At 37.9% G+C, this 23,813-nt stretch overlaps 1 protein-coding gene and 1 long non-coding RNA gene across 2 annotated transcripts in view; one reads left to right on the top strand and one right to left on the bottom strand.

Annotated features, from left to right (window-relative positions):
• Nucleotides 1-310: 310 nt before the first annotated feature.
• LOC134138659 (uncharacterized) lies at nucleotides 311-9,690 on the bottom strand. Its single transcript, XR_009957953.1, has 4 exons — nucleotides 9,582-9,690; nucleotides 6,077-6,184; nucleotides 4,902-5,155; nucleotides 311-1,441 (listed from the first exon to the last, which is right to left on the bottom strand). It is a non-coding gene; the product is annotated as an uncharacterized LOC134138659 (long non-coding RNA).
• NT5DC1 (5'-nucleotidase domain containing 1) overlaps nucleotides 9,443-23,813 on the top strand; it is a 156,718-nt gene continuing 142,347 nt past the window's right edge. The window contains exons 1-6 of the mRNA XM_062572628.1: nucleotides 9,443-9,715; nucleotides 11,616-11,707; nucleotides 13,414-13,485; nucleotides 14,305-14,411; nucleotides 16,465-16,544; nucleotides 20,296-20,377. Coding sequence (XP_062428612.1) covers nucleotides 9,623-9,715; nucleotides 11,616-11,707; nucleotides 13,414-13,485; nucleotides 14,305-14,411; nucleotides 16,465-16,544; nucleotides 20,296-20,377 — 526 coding nt within the window. The 5' untranslated portion in view covers nucleotides 9,443-9,622. The remainder of the gene's footprint in view (nucleotides 9,716-11,615; nucleotides 11,708-13,413; nucleotides 13,486-14,304; nucleotides 14,412-16,464; nucleotides 16,545-20,295; nucleotides 20,378-23,813) is intronic.

Below are 23,813 nucleotides of genomic sequence, written 5' to 3'. Positions count from 1 at the left end.
TTTTGTAAATAGAAAAAAAGAAACTTTGTGGAAAACTGAGGAAATAAGAAAATATAAAATACAAGAATGATGATTAAATAATGTATGAAACTGCTGCCCACAGTATCATTTTTTTATGTTGTGCAATCATTTTCTAACCAATAGTTATAGTGTTGCAGCTAATACATTGGGTAATTTACATCTTTGGAAATAATATATTTCTTTTAGAAAAAAATCCATAATGCATTGTGATCAAGCAAGTCAAAGCATTTTCAATAACATGATCTTTAAAGAAAAAAAGAAGAAAAGGAAATACATAGTGCATTGTGTGTGTGTGTGTGGTAAATAATTTAAGCGATTAAAATTTTTAAAGTTGTGTTGGTTGTTAAAACAATAAATAGAAATGAAGCACGGGGGGCGTTTATTATAGCTGTCTTTTCAGCAATATTTCTTTTAATTTGCGTGTTAGAATGAAACACATTACCACTACTTTGTAGCTTTTTTATAATCCTTTTAATCAGCCCTTCCATTTTGTTTCTATAATTTGCAAATTGCCCTTCTTTTCAATGAAAATAAATTATGTATGTAATTTTACTCTCGACAAAACTGTTTATCCTTATTGATTAATCATGTTCTTCTTTTGGGTATGATCTTAAACCATAAATCTACAAAGACATAAGGTTAGATTTGATCCTGTATTTTCCAGTTTTAAGTTGTGTGCATTTGTAATGAGAAAAAATCTGGTTGTTTATTTTCATAAGGCTGATCCAGTAATCTATCTCTGCTCTAGAAAGCATTAAAAGTACATTTTCAAGTGCTTTAGTGATGAGGGTTGCTTATTTATTTCCCGAACTGGGGGCTAAAACAAGCTATGTCTGGCAACAAATGAACAGAGAGGAATTAGATTCTGCCAAGAAGTGAGCTAATATATGTGACTTTTTCTGTTTTTTCAAACAATCAGATCTCACTCTTCCTAAGTTAAATGCAAGTTTTGCTGTTATCTTCAACGGGACCTGACTGAAGTCATTATTTTTCTTTTTATCATACATTATTCTAAATAACATATAGCCCATAGTGTTAAAAACTGTAAGGTAATTTGTTTTCTCTGAATCAGGCATTCTGAATAAAATCATTCTGTAGTTTTCTAAGGCATGATAAATATTTCTGATCAAATCTATCTCTGGGTAGGAAAAATATGATAAGTGGATGATCAAAGAATTCTCAGTGAAGATGATTCTGCCATTCTTCTAAGCAAGTCTCTTCTGAAACTGATCCTGTTATGGAGATTTGGAGTGTATCTTTTTGTGGAGACTTCAGGATGGGACAAGCTCATTTCTCACATAACTCTATCAACTTCTGCCTGCTATGCCGTGGATGACTTCTGAGCATGGTTTTGCATCTTTACCTTCGGAAACTGGAATTCCATCAAGGCAAGGTGAAAAGTCCAAAGGATGACTGATACCTAAAGAGGGATGGATGAAAAGGAACGTATCAAAGCACTGTACTCAGTTTCACTTGTGAATGAAAGTGTGTTTTCCACAAACAAAATCAGCACCCTGTCCTGACCTCTGTATATGGGAAAGGCAGCATCTTACAAGGAGCCAAAAACTACAGTAAGAATATATTGCTATACCACGTAAAGGAACACACCTTGTAAATTACTTTATATGACTGAAATCTCAAAAAAATAATAGGAAAATACCAGTTATTAAGTTTACTTTTATTTTTTTCTGCAGGGCAAATGGTACCTACACAAAATCCTCCACACTACTGTAAATTATACATACACTAGGACTTTATGACGCTAAAATTTCACTTCAGGAAAAGAACTTTTGTCTATATTCAGCTCCTATTGTGTGCCAGAATGAAACTGGTGTACTACCCATCTAGCATCTAGAGTGACACTAGGTTAAAGTGACCTTAGCGACCATTCAGGAAGGATGTGCAGCTATACCTTTCTCCTATGAAAAGTAAAGTCCATGAGGAAAAGGAAGTTATAATCTTGGGGTTTACTTCAAAGCAGTGCTGGGAAGTTGCCTGGCCAAGTTAAACTTGGGAAAGTCTTCTAAACCACAGTATAGTCATGGCCAAAGGTACGATTAATTTAAAAGCACTATCTTAACTATCATCTTCAGAAGCATATATTCAATCTGAGGATAATTGAATACCAATATTTAGGTGGATGAATTCGGTATTTGATCCAATATAAAAAGTCTTAAAATTAGTTTCATTTTCAAATGCAAGGACCAATTTCTTTTTTATTTTGAAGTCAGTGACAATGTTCTCATTGCTTTAACTGAGAGCAAGACTTTACCCTTAGTTCATGTATCATCAATTATTTCTTTATCAGGAGTTTTTGACTTAGGTTTAGAATTGTCCTTACTGAGACTGTATAACATCATTTCCTTACTGTGTTTCAGCATCAATTCACCTTATTTTCCTTTTTGTTCAAAATATAATTTTTCACAAATGGAACTGATGATACTTTTCCCGAAAAAAATTTACATTCTTACTTCTCTTCCTTTCCTTTTGTTTTTGTATTCTTCTCTCCCTCCTTATATATTTTCTATATATTTTCCTACTACTTCTTTTCTTTCTGTTATATTCTGTCTTACAAAGGTATGCAGATGTTATACATATTCCTATATAGAAGAAGCAAGTATCTTCAGTGATACTCACTTTTACTGATCACTTCTGGTATACATTGCTATTGCTGTAGAAAAAAATAAATTACCACCTTTCTCTAACAAAGGTTTCTCAAAATCCTATTCCTCTGTCTGTTTTTACTGCTTAAACACCTATCAGGATTCCTCCCTCTGAGAATGGCATGAGGCATAACGTAACAACAAATAAGTAAACATGAATATAGCATTTTTCTAAAAATAGATGGTAAGATGTTGACCTTCTTCGCAAACTTAAGAGAAAACAGTAACAATCTTAAAAAAGTTATATCAAAATGATGGAACCTTCTTGAGGCTTAGGGTTTTAGAAAGTGTTCTTCTAGATTCTTCTCTTTGTTATCAAAATCTAACTCAATCTTTTTATCTCTTCCTCAGATCCTAACTAGATACCTTCCATAGGAAGAAGCAAAACAGCAAACACCAAATATAAATTATATTCAAAATAAGTTCTTAAGTATGAGATTTATGAGTATCACTACTAGCATTTTACTGTTGAACTTCCAATGAACACCACTCTCAGGTATACTCAGTATACTCAGTACACTCAGCAATGAACAAATACAGAAGAAAATATTTCTTAAATAGAAAATAAATGACTCCTCAAGAAAGATGGCTATCTTACTGTTAAAGAAAGGTTTGATCTCTCTGCTCATTACAGTGATAGATTTTCATCTTGAAAGCCCTAACATGTGTTGGTCATTGTAATGAAGTAAGTGACTTGTGTATTACTTTGAAAACACAGATTGCTATGTTAAATTAATTGGCTTCATTATTTCTGTACTGAGCCCTAGTAGGCCTAAACTGGATCAGTATGTCCAGCTTTTGATTCTGTATTCCAGAAAAAGATATGGAGGTGTTTAGCAATGAGTGAGCAGTGAATGAGTATCATTCAGTTTGAGAATGAAAGGGGGTCTCAGAAACCCTCAGCTTTTAAGAAAGGACTGTAAAGAAGTCAAAGAAGACAAATAGAGACTATGAGAAAACATATAGTAACAGCCTTTATGTAGATGAAAGGTTGATGCACAATGATATGGCTGTCATATATGCTAGGAACAGGATGAGATGCAAGCAAAAAGATGCATTATAGCAACAGAGACTTAGTTTTGACACTAAGGGAAGAGAAAAAGACAAAAAAAAGAGAAAAACCAGAAGTGTTCTCAGTGTAAGGATTGTTAAACACTGTAAGAAATTGCCTCGGAGGCTCTTAGCTCCTTTTTAAAAATAGTTAGACAATTGACTATCGGGGACGTTTGAAGTTTGATTGATCCTGCTCCAGGCCATGAAGATAACTGTCTTCAGGTCTTTTCTAGTCCCATTATCTTTAATTCTAAAGTTTTATAGTTGTGCCATTTCCCACTGACCATTCAATAGCTCTGGTCTTTTGTGCAGGCTGTGTATTGAAATACACTAAATTTATCTTTCATGTAATCATTAGCAAAAGTGTCAGGCTTGCAATGCATGCCAGTAATGTACTCAAAAAGCTGAAGAATCCTCAAAATGTCTGAACTAGACTTATTCCAGTTTTACTCATGAAGGAATCAAGGCCATAAGTTATTTGCACATGAACACACCAGGAATAAGTGGGTTATGTGGACTGAGAACTTAGGAGTCCTGACTCTCTTTTTCTTATGCTTAAAATAGGAAAAATAAAACAATAGTATTCTCAGATAAATAAGTAAATACAGAAGAAACAAGGACATGTCAGAGAAGCTATGTAGTTCCCTCATCATAAAATACATACAGGTATAGTTTCCAATAAAGTCCATATTTCCAGTACAATTTATTTTGACTAAATACAGCAGGGGCTCAAAAATAAAAATCTTTCTAAGTACCTTTAGACAACTATTCAGGATTTTAAAATACATACTCACTAAAGGTCTAGCAATCAGTCTTGGCTATTAATCACTCTGCCAAAATCATTGATTTTCATTTCCTTCTTTTATGTTGCGTGGGAACAGTCTGAACTAGATTACAAGATCTGAGAGAGGTGATATGGACAATAAGCCGGCTTTTGAAGGTCCTCAGGGTATATGGAAGCATACTGAGCACCTGGTGGATTACTGTCTCTTTAACCTTCTAATGAACTCAGGGTTTTAGGTTTGGAAATCTTGTCTGTTTAGTAACATGACCCACAATTCCATGCTAGTGAGACAGAAAATATACCGAGTACCGAGCACAGGAGATGTGAACAGAGAACTCCCTGAGCTGGACTGGTTGGACGAGTCTGAGAAGCGGGCTCACCTCCTTTTGCCAGTCCAAGACTGAAGTCATAGCCCTCAAATGGGGATTTGTGCTGTGAAGAGCAGAGAGTTAGTCCATAAGGAGAGTCAGGCACGCTTTAGTGGTGACAGGGAGCCTGGAATGCCAATGCCACTGTTAGTGCAGGATGGGAACACTGGACCAAGATACTCTTCCACCTTCCTGTGTATTGAACATCTTCATGGATTACAAGCTAAATCAAGTGGAGACCTGAAACTCCAGCTTTTACTAGGAAACTGAAATAAAAAATAAATTAAATTGAAACCTCTTTGGTTTGACTTATTCTGCTGCAAAAGTGTTTTTATTTATTTTAAGCAACAGCCAAAAAACTAGAATATTCTGAAATTACCTGTACATAACAAGGTTACTTGTCTAGAATGAAAATACTTCATGTTTGTTCAAATTTTTGTTGTGTTTTCACATATCACTGATGTATACTTCTCAAAAGCAATATGAGGGGTGTTTTTCTTTTTCTATCAAACTCTAATAACCTCTATCTAAATTGGCAAATAGCTGAAACTGCATAGTTAGGAAACAAGCAACTTGCAAAGTCAACTTACACCGCTCTAGGAAAATAAAATTGACGTTTAAAGAGAGTAAAACAGATTAATGCAGTAATCATTTAATGTTGCAGGGATGTTTCATTATTTTGTAATGCTGCCCTCTAAGGACGAAGAAAATAAAGTGCTAGTGTATCTGTCTTGTTTACAGGCCTAAAACTTTTGTGTGATTGTCCAGATTTATTTTAGGTATTTAGGCATTTAGGTATTTGACATGGTTTTACTGACTATAAGTAGGTTACTAGACAGTTCAAAGCTTCTTTTGTACTTTGTAGTACACTAACACAATTCTTAAGCTCTACAACTACAAAGCGGCAGGAGCTTCTTCTTTGCTGAAGGTAGGGATAAGGTACAATGAGAAAGAAAATACAAATACCATTTTGCATTTTTATAAAAGCTTTCCAAGCATAAGAGCTCAAGCTTCCCAAGTATTTCCTGCAGATCGCAGAATGTGAGTGCCTCAGCACAGGCTCGAGTGTGCCTGTTCCCCGTTGCCCTCGCCAGAGGTGGCCCACGCCACCCCATGACTTGTGGTGGGTTCAGCGTGGGGCTGTGCTCCCCCTGCCGAGGGCCTTGCCCTGCCTCTGCTGTAGTCACCTGTGGTGCCCCTGCCCTCGCAGGCAGCCGCTGTCCTCGCCTGGGCCAGGGCCCCTCCAGCTCGGGGTACCAGTGCGATCCTCCAGCAAAGGAGTAACTAAAAGAGAGCTGCAGAAATATTCAGAGAAAAACACTGATTTTTTTGAAACACAGCCCTGAAGTGGCTGAGCACACACCATTGCATTACAGATAGAGGGAATATGACACTTCCAGTCACAAAGAGAAATTTTCAGATACTAAAGGTCTGAGAGTATATGCTCTCAGTTACGGTATATCTTTATATACCCTAACTTGGAAATGCGTCAGTAGAAAAAAAATGCACTGCAGAGGAGAGGAGAGGAAAGGAAGGATTTGCTTGTTTTCTCTTTTTTCTTTTCATTATGGGAAGTAGCCTATACTGTAAACAATTATGCCTCCATTAGCAATGGCAGGTTAAAAGTTTTCACTGTTAGGACAAGATTTATGAGTTTTACTGGTGGATTATTACCACATATTTAGAACATAAGAGTAATTACTCTGAATCATAAATTGACCATAAAGTGAAAAATCAGAAATATTTTCACTTAGGACCTGATAGCACAAGAGTTCAACCTCAAATCTGCAGACTGAAAAGCTCACTATATGATCAAACTTTAAACACAGAACTAAAAAAATAATCTAAAAGGATGCTGTTACTACATTAAGTTAGCATACTTGCTAAGGAGGATTTCATTTAAAAGCAGCACCTCTCTGAAAAAGATCCTGGAGTGAGATATCAATGTGTTTAAAGGACTCGTCTGAAAGGAAGAAACTGTGAAACAAAGCAAAGTTTTTAAGACTAGACAAAACTATGTGGGTTGTCAGTTAAGACTAAACTGTGTTGAGAATTTCCTGTTTTTAAGCTGGTGCTGTCAATACTGAAGATGAAGGTGATATTCTGTAGTTTATTTTCTCTTCTCCCTGGACTGAAAACCCATTCTCTTCATTAAGATTTTCCATATTTTTTGTTATTATTATTCTAATTTAATCTCTAGTTTCACATACTAAAATTTAACTCTGAATCTCTCCACTGGTGAGTATTGTAACACAAAGTTATTTAGGATTAAATATGATTAGAACTTTTGTGTTACATATTCCAGGATAGCTTGTCATTACTGCCAATACAACTGTGCAGTACTCTCAAGTTCTATGGATGCTCAAGGATCACATTTAGCTGACAATAAATACAAAAAAGCTATTGATTTTTGATATATATCCAACTGTCTTATTACTGCATTAGTGTGCAGATTCTTAAATTCTGTTTCATAGTGTGCTTTCATGTAAGATATTTTTACAAGTATAGCAAGATAAAGTGTCAAATTTAAAATGCTATAATCTAAGTATAACTTTAGAAGAAGCATAAGGTCGAGGAAAAAAAAGGAATAAGAGAGCTCCCCCACTGAATCAAACTTCAAGACAGACAAACTTTAAGTTAATGTGAGGATAGTGAGGAACAAGAATTGTGGATGAACTCTTGGAACTATGGAAGTGAACAGAGATTGTGTCCACTGACTTCAGTGGGGCACGAATTTTCTCTGTGTTTCTTAAAGCAAGCAGCTTTAGGAAGAGAGACTGTCCTGTGCTTAGAGTTCCCAGACTCTGGCCTCATCCTGCCATTTGTGACCATATATTTGTGGTGTATGTGTGATCCTGGGTGAATCTCTCATCTTCATTTTCACACCTGTTAATTTGAGGACTATTTATATGTCAGAAAGTGTATTAATGTCTGTGGAAGATACAGAGATCCTTTGATAAAAGCTGGTATACAATAGTTTGGGCAGAATTATGTAACCCATTTCTTTCCTACTCTGGCACTTTAAATGCTTATCTTGTCCCACTGCTAGCATTACCAATTTTTATTCCTAATTTCCATGTTTTCAAATCCACTTTCTAATCTGAGGCTGAACTTTCGCTGAATTTTTATACCTATGTAGTTGGCAATGTTACTTAAATTTCTCACTTGTCTGACTAAGCATATCAAATTGCATTTTTACATATGCATATATTGTATCACATCGAATTATTTGAATTTATTTCCAGAAGTCTTTGATTCTGGAATACAAAATTATCATTCTCATTGCATCCCCCTGCAAAAATTATCATCAAAACAAAATTTTGGTCTTTTCTTTTCAAATCTCTATGCACTGCTGCTATGGTTATGCACCTCAGCTTACCTACCAGCAAAGCACAATGCTTAACAGCTCTATCCTTGAAGGCAGCTCTGGAAAAGTGGACTTGAACTAAACATTTCATAACAATTGCTGTCAGTGGAAATATTTTTTTATATATTTTTGTATTCTTCTATTTATAGCCATACCAAAATCAAAAGACAGAGAGAGAGACTGACATTCAAATTAATTGAACTGGAATTTTTTCCTCTTTTGTGAATCAAAACAAAAAAGTTTGGGTGACATCATTGTTCTAAGGAGAGAAAAAGAGTTACAAAAGAATGAGGAAGACTTTTGAACAGCACTGCCAAGGCCAGATCTCTAAAAATCCTGATTTTGGCCTCACTTGTATACCATTTTCAAGTTCAATGGTAGAAAACAGCAGTCTATGTAACTCTCTTCTGCTCCCCTTCTTTTCCAAATATGTTACTTTCTTTCACCTAGTACTTGCATAATTGTGCTACAGTAATACTTGTTGAGATGATATTTATCAAAACATCCACGTAACTCTGTTAGCTGGAGGTCAAAAAGACGCAAACAAAAGAAACAGTGATACTATAACTGGCTATTAGGTGTTTCATGTGAGTCAATACTGTTCTTTAGGTTATTCTTTCTTACGACCAAAGATGACAGCAGATTAAAAGGTAGTTTACCCCCTGTTTTTTGCATTTTCACAGCTAAATATTTAGCTTGTGTCTTGTGTATACCCTGTAGGGATTTACACGTTGAAGTGAGCGTTTGTCTACTCACGTAAGACTGTCTTCTATCAGGCACAGAAGGGGATGGCACTGGCCGCTTGCCCTCATGCTAAGCAAGACCAGCTCCCTTCTTCCCTCCTGCTCCTCAGGTCTCACCCTCTACATGCCCGGCGCTTGTGAGGAACAGCCTTGCACTGCCGATGCAAGGAGGCCAGGACCGGCCTCCCCGGGAACATCACCACAGCACTTTTAACAGCCTTTTAACGCCTGCACCCTGTTTGCTGGCGGGAAAGAGATTATTATTACTGTTATTATTATTTAAACCCGAGCGCCTAATATCGGTACCCCCGCCTGCCGCCAGGCCGCGGCCTTGCTGCGCGGCAGCCCCGGGACCAGGCCGCCCCCGGGCCCTCTGAGGGCTCCCGGGCGCAGCGCGCAGGTGAAGGCGGCCGCGCCGCGCCGCGCCGCGCAGCGCCGGGGCGGGGACAGCGGCAGCGCGGGGCCGCGGGCTCCGGCCGCGCCGCAGGAAGCGGCACCAGCGTCCCTTCTTCCTCCACCTCCTCCTCCTGCTGCTGCGGCTCCTCGCCCGCCGCCGCCCGCTGCTCCCGCTGCCCGCCTCACCCCGGCGGCGGCGGCGGCGGCGGGGCCGCGCCCGCTCCGCGATGCCGCGGCACTTCTCCCTGGCCGAGTGCGAGGTGATGGGCTTCGACCTGGACCACACGCTCTGCCGCTACCACCTCCCGCAGAGCGCCCGGGTGAGTGCGGCCCGGCGCGGCCCGGCGCGGCCCGGCGCGGCGCGGCGCGGCCTGGCCTGGCCTGCGCGCTGCGGCGCGGGCACGGCGCGCGGAGCCGCGGCGGCGGGAGCGGGCTGCCCCGCCGCCTCAAATACCCGGGCGGAAGCTTAAAATAAAAATAACAGTAATTTTAAAAAGGAAAAAGAAAAGAGGAAAGGAAAGCGCGTCTCCCCCGGACCGCTTCCGCGGCAGGCCGCGCGGGGCGGCCGCGTCCCCCTCCGCGAGCGCCCTGCAGCCGCGGGGCGGCTTTGAGCGCGGCGGCGGGAGGTCGGGCCGCCGCGGGCAGAGCCGCAGGGACCGGCGGCATCCTCGGCTAGCAGCGCGGCCCTCCCCTGGGGAGGGGAGCTGTGTCATGTCAGACGTTTGCTTTTTTTTTTTTTTTTTTTTTTTTTTTTTTTTTTTTTCCCCAGGCCGGCACATTGTAAACTTTTTTATAAATTTTCCTTGATTCCTAGTTCGTTGTTGATGTCAGGACTTTGCTGTCCTGTGTCATGGATGCGCTCGGTGTCACTCTTCCCCGCTCCACACATGCGCCGTTTATTTCCCTCCGTTCCCCTACAGCACGCTTTGCACTGTACCTAATTAAAATCATACATTAATTGCAAGATACTGCAGAATTTGATTCAGAAACATGTTTCTGAGGCATGCCACTTTTACAATAGGGATGCTATAGGATTCAGTGCATCCTGTTTTGGAAAACTGCATTGCTTCATGTAGCAATTTTTGACTTCCTGTGGAGAAGTGTCTTTCTTACAAAAGAGGGATCAATCGTAGGAACATACTGTGCTCCAGTGCATGTGCTCTTATGTTCCTGCTGGAAGCTGTGTAACTCTGCATGTTCCTTCTGTTATCCCACGCATCACATCTTTCCACAGGCACATTCTTCCTGATAATTTTGTCTGATGAAGGCAGTCATTGGACAACTGGTAACTGAAAGTTTTAAAAAAAAATAAAAGTACTAAAATTAGTTTACTCTCCCTCTTCTCTCAGCATACTGAGACAGACTGACACATGCACATCGCATGCTTTCTTATCTGTTGGAAATAAAAATGTAAAAACGCTAACTGCTGAGCATCCAGTTAGTTTTTACTCTTTCTATGTTGGCCTTCAGGTTGCTTTTCCTCAGACATAATTCATATTTATTCCAAGAGCAGCTGTTGTAATTAAAAGGCCAGGGAATAGCTTTAATGAAAGAACCATGAGAGAAAGGGGACAATTACTATTAATTTTCTGTTACTTAAGGGCCTAGCAGCATCTGCATAGATCTCCTTATACAACTTTAGCAGCTGTTGTACCAGGTTTTAACAGAGTTGTTTTTGAACTTAGAAATAACCACAGTTTATTGAAGAGTTGTCTGTTTCCTTCAATGTTCTTTAGAGTATTTAGAAAATCTCCTCCAGCTGTAGTTGTTTGATGGTTCAGAAACCATTTGTTGCTTCATGGTAACTATGCCACTGGAAAAAAAAAAAAAAAAAAAAAAAAAAAAAAGAGAGAGAGAGAGAGAGAGAGAGAGAGAGAGAAGGAAAATAGCCACTAGTCTTCACTACTATTACTCAGTTTCCCAACAGTCTTGAAAAAGTGGGGCATAAAATAAAAAGCTGAAAACTTGATTATGCTAGAAAAATTGCGCCGGAACTATTGCGTGAGCGTCTTGAACTGTTTTTCCAGCTATTACAGAAACAACGTCAGGCACTGAGTTGGTTTGAATGGGGAGTAAGCAAAGCGTCAGGCTCCCTACCTCCCAGGTTTGACATCTCTTAAGGGGCACTAAAACTCATATCATCTTTCCACTTCCCAGGGAAGCAGTATCTTTGATCTCATTCAATCAGTATAATTAATGTATGTATTTTCTCATTTGTAGCTAATATATGATAGTTTTGCTCAGTATCTGGTAACGGAGAAGGGTTATGACAAAGACTTGCTGAATATAACTCCAGAGACCTTAGACTTCTGGTAAGTACGTTGAAAATAACAAAGGCTATCTTCAAACTTTCATTTTTCTGTAATTTTTACAAAGCTTGGAAAATAGCTTATTTAGCTTTAGACAGTCATTACAGTTGTCAAGACCAATAGAAAATTCCTAAAATAGAGTTTTAAATACTTGTTGGAGCAAGTGTTTGTCATGAGCTATTTTTAACGTATTTTCGAGACAGAACTGAATATCCAAGCTTGCTCTGTCTTGTGCTTCCAGCTGCCTAGATACTAGTTCTGTAGCCTGCCCTGGTCTCCCATTTTATGTATCTCCTATGTCTTCTACCTTCAATTCAATTGGTAAATCCAGTAACTCTCAGAAGTTAGTCATATCTCATTTTTCTCTTGATAGATGTGTTTTTGTTTGTGTAAGGCAGAATAATCCCAACAGTCTTCCGAGGAACTGAGGAACAGTGATGTGCCAAGAAGTAGTCCAGGAATGGCACTTCAAGCAAAAAGCTGTAAGGTAGAAAACTGAAATGCAAGTTCCTGGTCTGAGCTGAGTGGTCTCTGAGCAGGAATTTGGATGCAGGTTTCTGATATTCCAACCTTAACAGGCCTAGGGAGGAGATGGGGGCTTGAAAGCCTGGTTGTCACTATTTTTTTTAGCAGAAGCCCATGCTTTTGAACAAATGAATGCATTATGTGCAGAAAAAAACCATTCAGTTATTTTCACAATTCAGTATTTGATGGTTTTCAAACAGATCTAATTTCCTTTTTGTGTGACAAAGAACATATCTGTATTCCTCATGTTTTGAGACTTTTGAGGTGTAAAATCTATTGTTAAGATCCAGATGTCCAGGCCTCAGTCCTTTGTTGGAGCAGGGGGTTTGTTAGCATGGACATGTAGGCCTCCAGAGCTGGCAGCTCTGTGTCTCTGCTGCTCTCCCAGGCTTCTCATCAGCTTCATTCGTGACAGGCTTGGGTCCGCTTGCTGCCTTCATGGCATGCTGACTTTCTTTTGGGTATCTTGTGGTAGAGGATGAGGGTGGCATTATTTTTTTCAGTCTTTATTCTCATTATTGTTCTAGATATTGAACAATGAACTCATTTTTCAAACAACTTAAACTAACATAAATTCAGTTGTACCTTACAAGATGTAAGATACAAATTTTCTAGTGGAGTTAGGAACTCAGTAGTACATCTGAGGTACCTTGTGTTCTCTTCATCTTATTAGTGCTGGCTAGTATGACATTGCTTCCGCTTCACATGCTCCTTAGGTATTCAGTTGCCTCATTTAGGCATGATATTCTGACCCTCTCTACATTAGTGATTGGTATTATCAGTATAATACTAGAGTAGGAGAATTGTAATGGAGAAAAAATATGTATTTTTTAATAGTAGAAATGACTTAAATATCACATTTCTTAGTTGTATATGTTTGGACCTTAAGCCTCCAACCTTAATCTGTATAATTAGTCACGCTGAACTCACTGAACAATAGAAGAGGATTTATTTAGTAGGAATTAGCTATGTAAGTGAAATCGTGTCTTCACTGTAATAATATGTACTTGCATATATACAGCATTGTTCAACATGGAAGTTTTCCAAGGGCTGTGATTTTGCTGCCTTTGTGAAGCATTATTGTATAGCTTCTGTAACTGCATTTCATTATTCTGATATATAATGGAGCATTCCCCTGAAAGCATTCATTGCTTGTTTCTTCCTTTAAATAAAATTATATACAGTTGTAAAGGCTTGGTGTTTGACCTTGAAGATGGAAATTTCCTAAAACTTGCAGAAGATGGAACAGTTTTGAGGTAATACTGATAATATGTTTTTATTGCTAAACAAGTACCTACAGTTTATACTCTTTCTGAAAGCCATCTCTGAGATCTCTTTGGTAACCTAGTGCTCATTTTCTTTTAATATTCCTTAAGTGATCTTTTCATAACATTTCTGTGTTAGCTGCCAGTGAGGAATATCTGATTTTTAACAAGGATTTGAAGAGTTTTGTACTGTGCTTATTTTCTGTTAACTGTACTTATTTTTCTGCTTAAGATTCTGACTGCATAATGATCTTGAAACTAAATTCACTTTTTCAATGGCTACCAATAGCCATTCTGCAAAGATTCAGGGTAATTTTTTTTTTAATTATGAGTAACATCACTGACTTAGAGTCAATGCTAATGACTGATGCTAATACTACTGACAGGAACCTTTTTCATAGTTCTACCTTGTGCTTTCTGAGCATTGTGAGACTTTAGAATGGCATATAGACTCTGCACTGTGTTTTATTGTGCAGTGTATATTGATAGCTCAAGTATAATGTTCTCACACAACTGAGACTATTCAAACAATATAGAGTAATTGCGTCAGTAGTTGAATCACAGTAGCCATGCCCTGAAACAATCTAACTTCTGTGTAGGAGTGCTTTTACTTTATGGAGGATCGTAATGCATGTGATAAAAGCTTAGGTCCTGTAGAACTTCTCAGTTATAACTGGAGTTAATTTTGAAGTGAAGATCAACTCATAGGCACCTACCTCAGTATTAAATTGCAATACATTTCTGTGCATTAGTAGTACTTTAGCTGTTGTTGTTATTATCTTTTTTTTAATAACTTAATGCATCAAACAGGGCAAGCCATGGTACTAAGAGCATGACATCTGAGGAGATCCTGGAGACTTATGGAGGGAGGGAATGGAAGCATTTTAGTGCAGTCAGTGGAATGCTTTCCCGCTCAGGTAGGTGCACCTTAATATGTTGTGTTCTACAAAATTGTTCTGGCTATTTCAGTACTTCCTAGTATTAGTTCTTGCTACAAATACTTCAAATATTTAAAAAATATTTGAGCTGAGAATTACTGGAGTAGGTAGGTTTTTGTGGAGGAGTGTTTTTGTATTTTTAACTTCTAATCCTGGAATTCAATTTAAATTTAGGACACAACAGTGAGACAAATAATGTCTCACATAAAATGAGGTGATAATACAGGTCTGTTTTGATTATAGAAATGGGCACATTGTTCTTTGATGAAGCAGATTGAGATTACCACATTTAGGGCATCGCGAGTTTTTGTTAATTGTTAACTCATTACAATCAGTGCTGATATTGGAGGCCTAAGTACAAGTGCAAAGGACAGAGCAGATATGGGACAACCTACGCACCTACTGTGATGAAGGTTTCTTTGTTTCAAGATGGAGCCACTTTGTGAAGGCACTGTGATTGGGTCTGCATCCTTGCTAGCCATCTGTGCTTTCTCTCTACTTTGGTCTTGACCGTGGCAAATAATAAAGAAAAAGTGCTCAGCTATGTTGTATTGTCTTCTGTGGTGGTGATGTTTTCGTAAAGATTTTGCTACAATAACTTATTCATGATATTTATTCAGAAGTACAGGTAATTGCAGCTGGGCAGATGAGAGACGTGCACCTGCTACATGACCAAATGAAATCTTTCTTAATCTTTGAGAATTAAACTTGGCCTCCTCTTTTGCAAATATTAATCCCTGTTTTAATGACTGGTTATTTAACATACATAAAGGACAGCACGGTCCCATGAATGTATTAAAAAATAAATAAATAAAAGCCCTATGAATTCCAAAAAAAAAAAAAAAATCACTCTTGAGTCATTTCACCTCTAGGAAAGAACTGTTGAACATGGCCTCAGCCTAGGAAGGACATTTGAAGCCACATGATCGTGAGCTATTTTGGGGGCTTGCATCGTAAAGTGGGCCTGCTTCCCTGTGAGATGCAGCACTGTCTCCTGGAAGCCTTGTTCCTTGCACATACATGCTAAGGCCTGTCTGGATGTTTCTGCAGGAACTTCTCAAGTCTCTGTGGGGTCTGTATTGGGCATAAATGATAGGGTTTGGGTAGCAGGGTGCTGAGTGGTAATGAACCACACTGTGCCAATCACAGCTGGTTCCAACTGGCTCTGAAGTGTATGAAAACAACCTACCACCTGCCAAAACTGCAACCCATCAGGGAAGCCTGTGGCACCTCTTCTCAGGTAGGTTTAAGAAAGAGAAGTAAGTGCTGGGGCTGGAGATGCAGGAGAAGACATGTAAGGACACATGCACGAGCAGTCATAGGAGAAGACACAAAGGGGGACATGTGAGGAGAAGTATGAAGAAACTCGTTTGGAGAAACAGAATAGAGGAGGCACATTGGAAGGATACATATTTGGAACATGGCTGGGCATGCGCTCTTGCAAAGAGGTGCTCCATGCTGGAGGAGATACCTCTGAGGGGCCATGGCCACATGTGGCCCATGCCAGGGCAGGAACAACCCAAGGGACCACAGCCAGGGGGAACCACACCAGAGCAAGGACACTGCAAGGAATATAATGTTTATGTCTTCTCTGTTGCTCAATACCTGAATCAGTCATTAAAAGTTCATATTAATTGGCAGTAAATTAAGAGAATTTCCACAAATCAAGACTTTTTTGCCTATGGCAACCCACTGCTAGGGAAAATTATTGACGAGTTGTATGATGCTGCCCAGACTCTTAAAAGACTCCTGATTCTTCTCTATCTCTTCCACCCTACTTCTGGGACCATAGTATTTTTTAAAAAAATTTCACTGCCCTGTTAGTCTATAGATTAACAACTTTCAATTGCTAATTGAGTGAGACTCAGAAGTGAGAATAAAGGCTAAATAAATTTATCATTAGATTTGGAAGCAGACAATGTGTATTACCAGTAAAATCCAAAGAGGAGCTTATAATAATTTCAGTGATTAAATCATACAGTATGAATTGAAGTAGTTTTGGGGGAGATTAATTTTTTTCTTTTTTTTTCAGCTAAATACTATTTGTATGATAATTATTTTGACCTACCAGGAGCACTCCTTTGTGCAAGGATTGTGGACATCTTAGATCGGGTAAGAACTAGATTATTTTAAGCAAAATATTCTATTACCTTTTCCTCATTATTAAATGCATGCAAATACAGTGTTCAACAAAGTTAAGCTTTGTTTTCTTTTTCTGCCTGGGAACTTTTCATTCTGGATTTATAACATATTAAAGTTTTCTCCCAAACTAATTGTGAGACACATGGCAAAGTTCAAATACATTTATTTCCACTAGAGGGCACAAATAACTAACATAAGAATAGGTAAATACCTTTTGCTTAAGTTTGCTCGTGGATATGCAGAATATTGTTCTTAAGATCTCCTTGAATTATATTTGATGATATTTGAATTATATTCTGGATAATATGATTTGCTAATTTGCAGGATTGTTAAATACATTGAAAGCTTAATTCCCTCCTCAGACTTGTTTTTTGTTTTAAATATATTGATCTGATATAAATACACCTCTAGAGTAGTAGCTGATTTTGTTGTGTTGTTATGGTAGTTTTGTTCTGCTATGCAGTAAGTTAAATTCTCAGAACAAAAAACACAATTACTTGAACTTTTTTCAGTACTTTATAGACAGACAGTATGTCCTAAATTCTACCTGTAAAGTTTAATGTCCTTAGATTCAGTTGGGTTATAGGATCCCTTATCTTAATCTTGTTGGCAGCTGGGGGAAGGAGGAGGTTCTTCCTATAGAGTAAATATCTTTGCAGCAGTAGAATACTGCTGTAATCTTTTGGCTGTAAGCTACTGGCTAAAGATACCAAAGCACTAAACCATTAAAAATTGGAGTTCCTAAACTTTGTGTGCAAAGTGGATTCAGAAGGAATGAGAGAGGTGAGTCTGCACTCCCTTCTGGTGTTGCCTGCTTGCTGCTCCACTCCAAAATAGCATGCTGAGTAAATTGCTGCCTAAGATCACATGCTACATGAAGAGTCATCTAAAGGTAGCTTATAGGGAGAATGAGGGTAGGAGCATCATAAGACTCTTAATGTGATTTTAGTGCTTGATTAATCTCCTTCCCCAGCTATCCGCAGCTTAGAACCCTCCCTCAGAAGTGACGTTTTTATTGTATTATTTTGTTTTATACGTAATATAGTCTCAGGGCAAGTCATCTATTTATTCAGAGAAGAGTGGTGCTGAAGCATGTCATAGCCTGTGTGTAACACTCATGCCCATCCAGTTTATTAGTTCACAAGCTGGAACACTGACCCTGTCTTCAGCCTGAGAGAATTAAACCCATGTCTTGTTTCATTGGATCATACATCTTCTTTATCAGCTAGCAATTTTGGAATATTTTACTCCATATTGGTCCAGTTTCAACAGGAGGACTAAAGTAATTTCTTCGGATATTACCATCAGTCAGATGATTCAGGATACAAGACAGGAGATGGTGGGCTTAAATCTCTCCAGCAGTCATGCCCTGGACACATGCTGCAATTGTTAAGCTATTTTCTTGAGGGGTTAGAGACCATCATATTTTCTTCCATTTTTTTAAAAGAAAATGGAGGCTTCTTCTTCCTGTTGTGGGAGCCTGTTCAGTAACGGCTATTTTTCATCCCCTTTCCAGAAAATATTTTAGGATCAAGAAAGTTTCTTACTGGAAGCAGACAGAACTTCTAGGCTTGGGGTTCAGAATGGGTTAGATATGGAGTGGATCCTGGGCCACTCTATACGGTTACGAACAAAACTGCTTCTGGCCTGTCCAGGGCTCCTGCATGTTTTCAGGCAAAGCAGAGGAGCTTCTCAGTGACTTGGACCTTTGCAGTAAAGCCCTGCGTGGAATCTTTCCTTGTCTGATAATTCAGCTAGTGAAATCACATTTGATAATCAGTGCTTCATGATGGGCTGAATGGGCCTGCGCCCAGTTCTGCCTCTGCTTGCTGGATAGTGGTCTGTGTTCTTGTATATCTTAGTGCAACAGCTGTGGATTTGCAGGGAGCTAGTCTGACAATTATTTTACTCTTCTCTGAGGTCAACTGTGTTTTGAAGGAAGAGTACCTGTATTTAAACTAGGAACCGTTAATCCGCAGAACAACACTCTAATGTTAGCTCATTTCACTAATTAAAAAAAAAAAAAACTAGGGAAAGGTCAATCACATGAAGTATGAGGGGAGCTGACAGTTAATCTGTCTGTTAAAAGTGGTAGGCAAGTACTATCACCACCAGAGGTAGGTGTTCTTTGACATCTCTTGAACACAACTTTGAGTAATGAACTTGGCTAGCAGCTAACTGAAATTTGACATATACAGAGCCTATTGTTTTATGTATTAGTCCTTTAACATATCTTTACCATAGTTTGCCATGGAAATTGCTAAAAATTAAGTTAAAAGCCACCACATTAAATCTTTCCTGCTCTTAACCTGAGGTAGATTAACCATAGTCCTGGTTAGTCAGAATAATAAATATAAATAATAATAGTTATAAATAATAATAAATATAGATAATTTATTAATTAATATATAATATGTATATTATATGTTAATATTAATAAGTATAAAAAATAATCATATGTCTTGATATTACAACTTGCTAGTTGTCAAATCAAAGGCAAACTGTTCGTCCAGAAGATGCAATGGCAGATTAGGTCTGAAATAGCAATTTACTTCCATAGATACAAACTCCATGTTTTTTGTTGGAGACATTAAGGTTTTTTCAGTTTCTGAACTTTTCCAGCTCTTGAAAGCACCTTATGCTTACAGAGTGGGTCGTTTTTCATGTATCAGTGCAGAAGTGGGCTGACAGATTCAGAACATAGAGGACAATGACATGAAATCTGTCAACAGATGCATCAAAATTTCTGCTAATGCAGGTGTGGAAAGCCTGTAACAACAGTATAAAAATAATTTCCACAATGTACAAACTTAAAGGTATTCCAGACTATACTACCTGCTTACTGCTGCCCTGTACCTTGAAACTGAGCACTTCTTAAGAGCTCCATAATTAACTCTCTACTCTGTAATGTCATCTGGTTGCCTTGTGGCATCCATGTTTAATTCAGTGCTCTTACAGTTCGTAGTGTTTGAGAGTGCTCTTGGACTCAGCTAGTTTAGAAGCTTTTTCTCTCCCTTTACAAGATCCTGAAAGGGCAGTTGAGGTTAAGTGGAGCATTTCTGCACTCTATTCCTAGGACAGCTTTCTAGGAATAGCGAGAAACTGTAAGAACAGATTGCTTTTCCCTGTCGTTCTGCCAGAGCTGGTGTTTGGCAGTCTGAAAGTACAATGCAACACAGTACTGCTCAGCCTGGCTTCTGGCTAAATATTTTATATTGTGTTTGGGGTGGAGTTACTGACAGAAGGACATGACCACTAAATTCTAGTGAATGTTTGTGCCAGTTCAAAGGATGGAAGGTGATACGAGTGCCAGACTTTAGATAATGTCAGCTTGCTAATTAAGTACAGAATATGCAGCCCCAGGAACTTCTTTTTCCCAAATATCAGTAGAATGGCTCATTCAGTAAGTTGCTGTTCCACTTAATGCTCCTCTTTGCTGCAGTGTTTTAGAGTTCCTCACAAATATTAATCCTTTCTCCTTTGTCATCGCTACCTCCTTTCCACATCATATTCTACTGAAGAAGGAAGGTCTGTGGTTACCCAGAGTTCACAGTCAAGCTAGGTGCTGAGTCCTGGGCTCCCAAATCCTACTGCCTAAGACTGTTTTACTCCTTTGCAAAATCCTTTAATTTATTCATGGCATCCCTATCATTGTCTCAATATGTGAGCTTAAAAATAACTGATAGTTGATGTAATGACTAGGTTCCATTGACTCTTACAGCATGACAGTCAGAAAAAATATGACTTTTGGAAGGACATGGTGGCTGCGGTCCAACATAATTATAAAATATCAGCTTTTAAAGGTAAGTGGGTTCACTGAAAACTTACTATAATAGCTGAAAATATTGTATATACTTGCCAGGGCAGAGATCTTTAAGTGTCTTGTATTTTACTCAACACAGATTTTACTTTTTAAGCCTATAAATTGCTGAATAGTAGACATGTTTATGCTGAAATACTGTTAGTATTTATATCTAGTGTAGCTGGAATTGTTTTGATATCCTTAAAAACACTCATGATATGCTATTTCACTGAATTCAAAGGGCAGAATAGTTTCCTCCTATGATTGATACTGTAGTGTGGACATCCTCCTATGATTGATACTGTAGTGTGGACATCCTTGAACTGTATTTTAACTCTATTGCTCCTTGTGTTCTTGTAGTCACAAATAAAATGCATTGAGAAAACTTAAGAAACTGCTATCTAATAAATTTCTTTTAGCACTCTGGTTTTGATCAGGATTCCTTATGTAGTCAGTTGAGACAATGGTGAGAAGACTGTTATTTTCCACTTTTTTGAGATATTTTGAAATTCTCTTAAATTAACCAGAAATTGCAGAGTGTTTTTTTATCATTTTAAAAATAAGAGCCATCTCTCCTGAAAGTGTAGTATATATCAGAATTGATAAATAACTTGAATTCCTTCAGCTAGAAATGGTTTTCCTTCTTTCACAGACTAAACTCCTGAGTTTCTATTAGGTATATAAAGTAATATAAGTGGAGTACAAATCTAATGCTTTTGCATGTGTGCACAATTAAATAAAATTATTTTAGCTATGATTTTTTTGGTAAAAACATTATATGCAGCTTGATTCTGAATTCTGTATCATGTTTGCTGACAATGTTTTCTGATAGAATTACCTCTGTTGATAAAACACTCATTAGACACTAGTATAGTTTAAATCTTCTTAAAGTTTGTCTTCTGTTCGCCAGAGATGTAGTTTATGTTGAAATATGCAATCGGATTTATAGTATTTTTTCAAATGTAACTGAAAAAAAATTGTCTCAAAGGGGTTCCAAACAAAACTAGAAGCTGATGTCAGAATGTATACTGTCAAAGACAGCTATATACATCTCAAGTGTTTTTGTTTGTTGCTCTTTTTGTGTCTCCTTTGAAGGTGAGAGTATGTATGGTAGTTAAGAATTCCTCCATGAACTCAACTTATTCATATATGAGATTAAAGCATCCTCTGTTTTTGGCTGATATTAAAGAAAATCAATTGTAATCAACTGTAACCATATTTATTTAGATTTTATATTAATACTTTTTCAAATCATGACTTTTTTTTTAAGATGTAGATTATGCAGAGTTCTGTAAAAAAATAATATAAAAAGTGTTCTTTGGAAAGGAATGAAAAAGAATTTGAAGTCTGGTCTCAAAAAACATATAAATAATTATGTGTTTATGTATATGTGTGTGTATATATACATATGCCTATATCTACCTGTTGTAAGTAGGTTTGTGTATGTAAGTATGGAACCTGCATACAAATGGATCCTTTCTAGTAACTGCCAAAATTGTTGGTTTAATACACTTGCACCTTAATTTTAATAGGCTTCTCTATTACAAAAACTATAAGGCACATGCACAACAGTAATGAAATTTCAGATTATTTCCTTTTATACCATATACCTGTGATATTCCCATGGAGTATCTCTTTTTGCTTCAGGTTCTCCTCTGTGGAATGGAAATAATGATACAAGTCTTCTTGTTGTAGTGTGTCCCTCAGCTGCAAGCTTAAGCATTACTTCCAGAGGAAGCTCTTAAAGCTGGCTCTGGCCCAATTTCTACATACCAGGAAGTCCCACGGTCTTTTTCAGCCCAGAGCCTGGGCCTGCAAACCACAGGCTCTTGACTTAACTCCATGCCCTCAATGCCTTGCAAAGGGTTTAACCCTTTAGAGAAAAATAGTGCTCATTTACAGGTATTCAAGGTAAATTTTGTAAAGCAAACTTATTAAGTGGTCTGTTGATAAGACGTAAAGTTCCCAAGTCTGCTGTCTTAGTAATGCCATTGTCAGTGATGGAGCAGAACGACTGGCAGTTTTATTTTTTGAAATCCATAAAGTGTTTGCAAGTCACTCTGCCTCCAGGTTTGTTGTCAGTATGCCCTTGTTTCTCTGTGTCCCTTCTCTTTTTCACATGATTTCTTTGATCCTTAGTCAGGTGTCTGGTGAATTTTGCCTTTCATTGTCTTAGCCATGGTAATTGCCTCAGATAATAGCCTTTTTTCTTTTTTTGGATGGTTCTTTCAGATAGCCATGATCATCCTGACTCTCAGCTTAATGCAGGCTATTAACTCCCTCTTCTCCTTGTAAGGAAGTGACGAACTGAGGCTTGGAGAAAGAACCTAAGATCCTAAATAGTTGTCTTATTCAGATCCCCTTTTTGTGAAGGAGGACCCCCCAAAACTGGGTGAGCTTTATTAAAAATGTTATTAGAAAAGCATGGTGGCAAAACAGTAAAAGCACAATGACAAAATAGTAGTGAATGTCGACATTCTCATTTTCAGAATGGTCATTTCTTACCTAAGAATACTTACAAGAGTAGACACTCGACTTTTACATCGTTACAGATAGCAATTTTGTGAGGATCCTTTTTGTAAAACTTAAGTTTCACTTAAGACTGGGATGTTTTATTGCTTTAAGGTGATTCATATCGCTTCATGTGTGTTTCATTTAGCTTATTTTCAATTTCTCAATGTATTAATTAGTAAAGAGCAATTTTACAGGAAATGCCGTGTGGCAATATGATTTACACTGTATAATTATGCCTCTGCCCACAATATATTATGGAAATGAAATTTGATCTTAAGAGGAGTAATGAGGGCTTTAAGTACTCTAAAAGCATTTCCACATCAAAATATTTCAGATTTGGTGATTTTTACAGAAAAATCTGTAGTTTCTGCAGAAAGAAGATTCCTATTAAAACTTCTTAAGTCAGAGTTCTATAGAATGTCTCTTAAAATCTGATTTCTCTCTCACTTACATAGTTGTCTTTCCCTATCATTTCCCTGACACTTCTGGTAACTACTGCCACTGCAGCTATATAGTTTAATTATACACCTATAGTATTTTCAGTTGTCTCATACGGTTATATTTTATGCTGAAAATAAAGGAGTCTTCATCAGTTTTCCATAAGAAAGCTTGATAGGATATGCTGTCAGGTTTCAAGGATGCATCTGAGAAATTTGTCACTGAGTATCTTCAAAACAAAAAAAGTGAGAAAAGAAAGTGCTAGACATAAAACCTTTTTAAAAAATAATTTGCATTTTATCTGTCTATTTTTGATGTAATTGATCAGTATTCTGAAAAACCATGTTTATGCATGTGAAATGTGATTTTGGGGGGGAAAACTTCAGATCTTTCTAAAATACTCTATCCTCTCCCCAAGCACTCCCTCTCTCTCTGTCACACACACATACACTTTATAATCACAAGCTTATGGTATTACCCTATTG

The sequence above is a fragment of the Rhea pennata genome, chromosome 3 (assembly GCF_028389875.1).
Source record: "Rhea pennata isolate bPtePen1 chromosome 3, bPtePen1.pri, whole genome shotgun sequence".
Lineage (NCBI taxonomy): Eukaryota > Metazoa > Chordata > Aves > Rheiformes > Rheidae > Rhea > Rhea pennata.
This window is presented reverse-complemented; position numbering and strand designations above follow the sequence as displayed.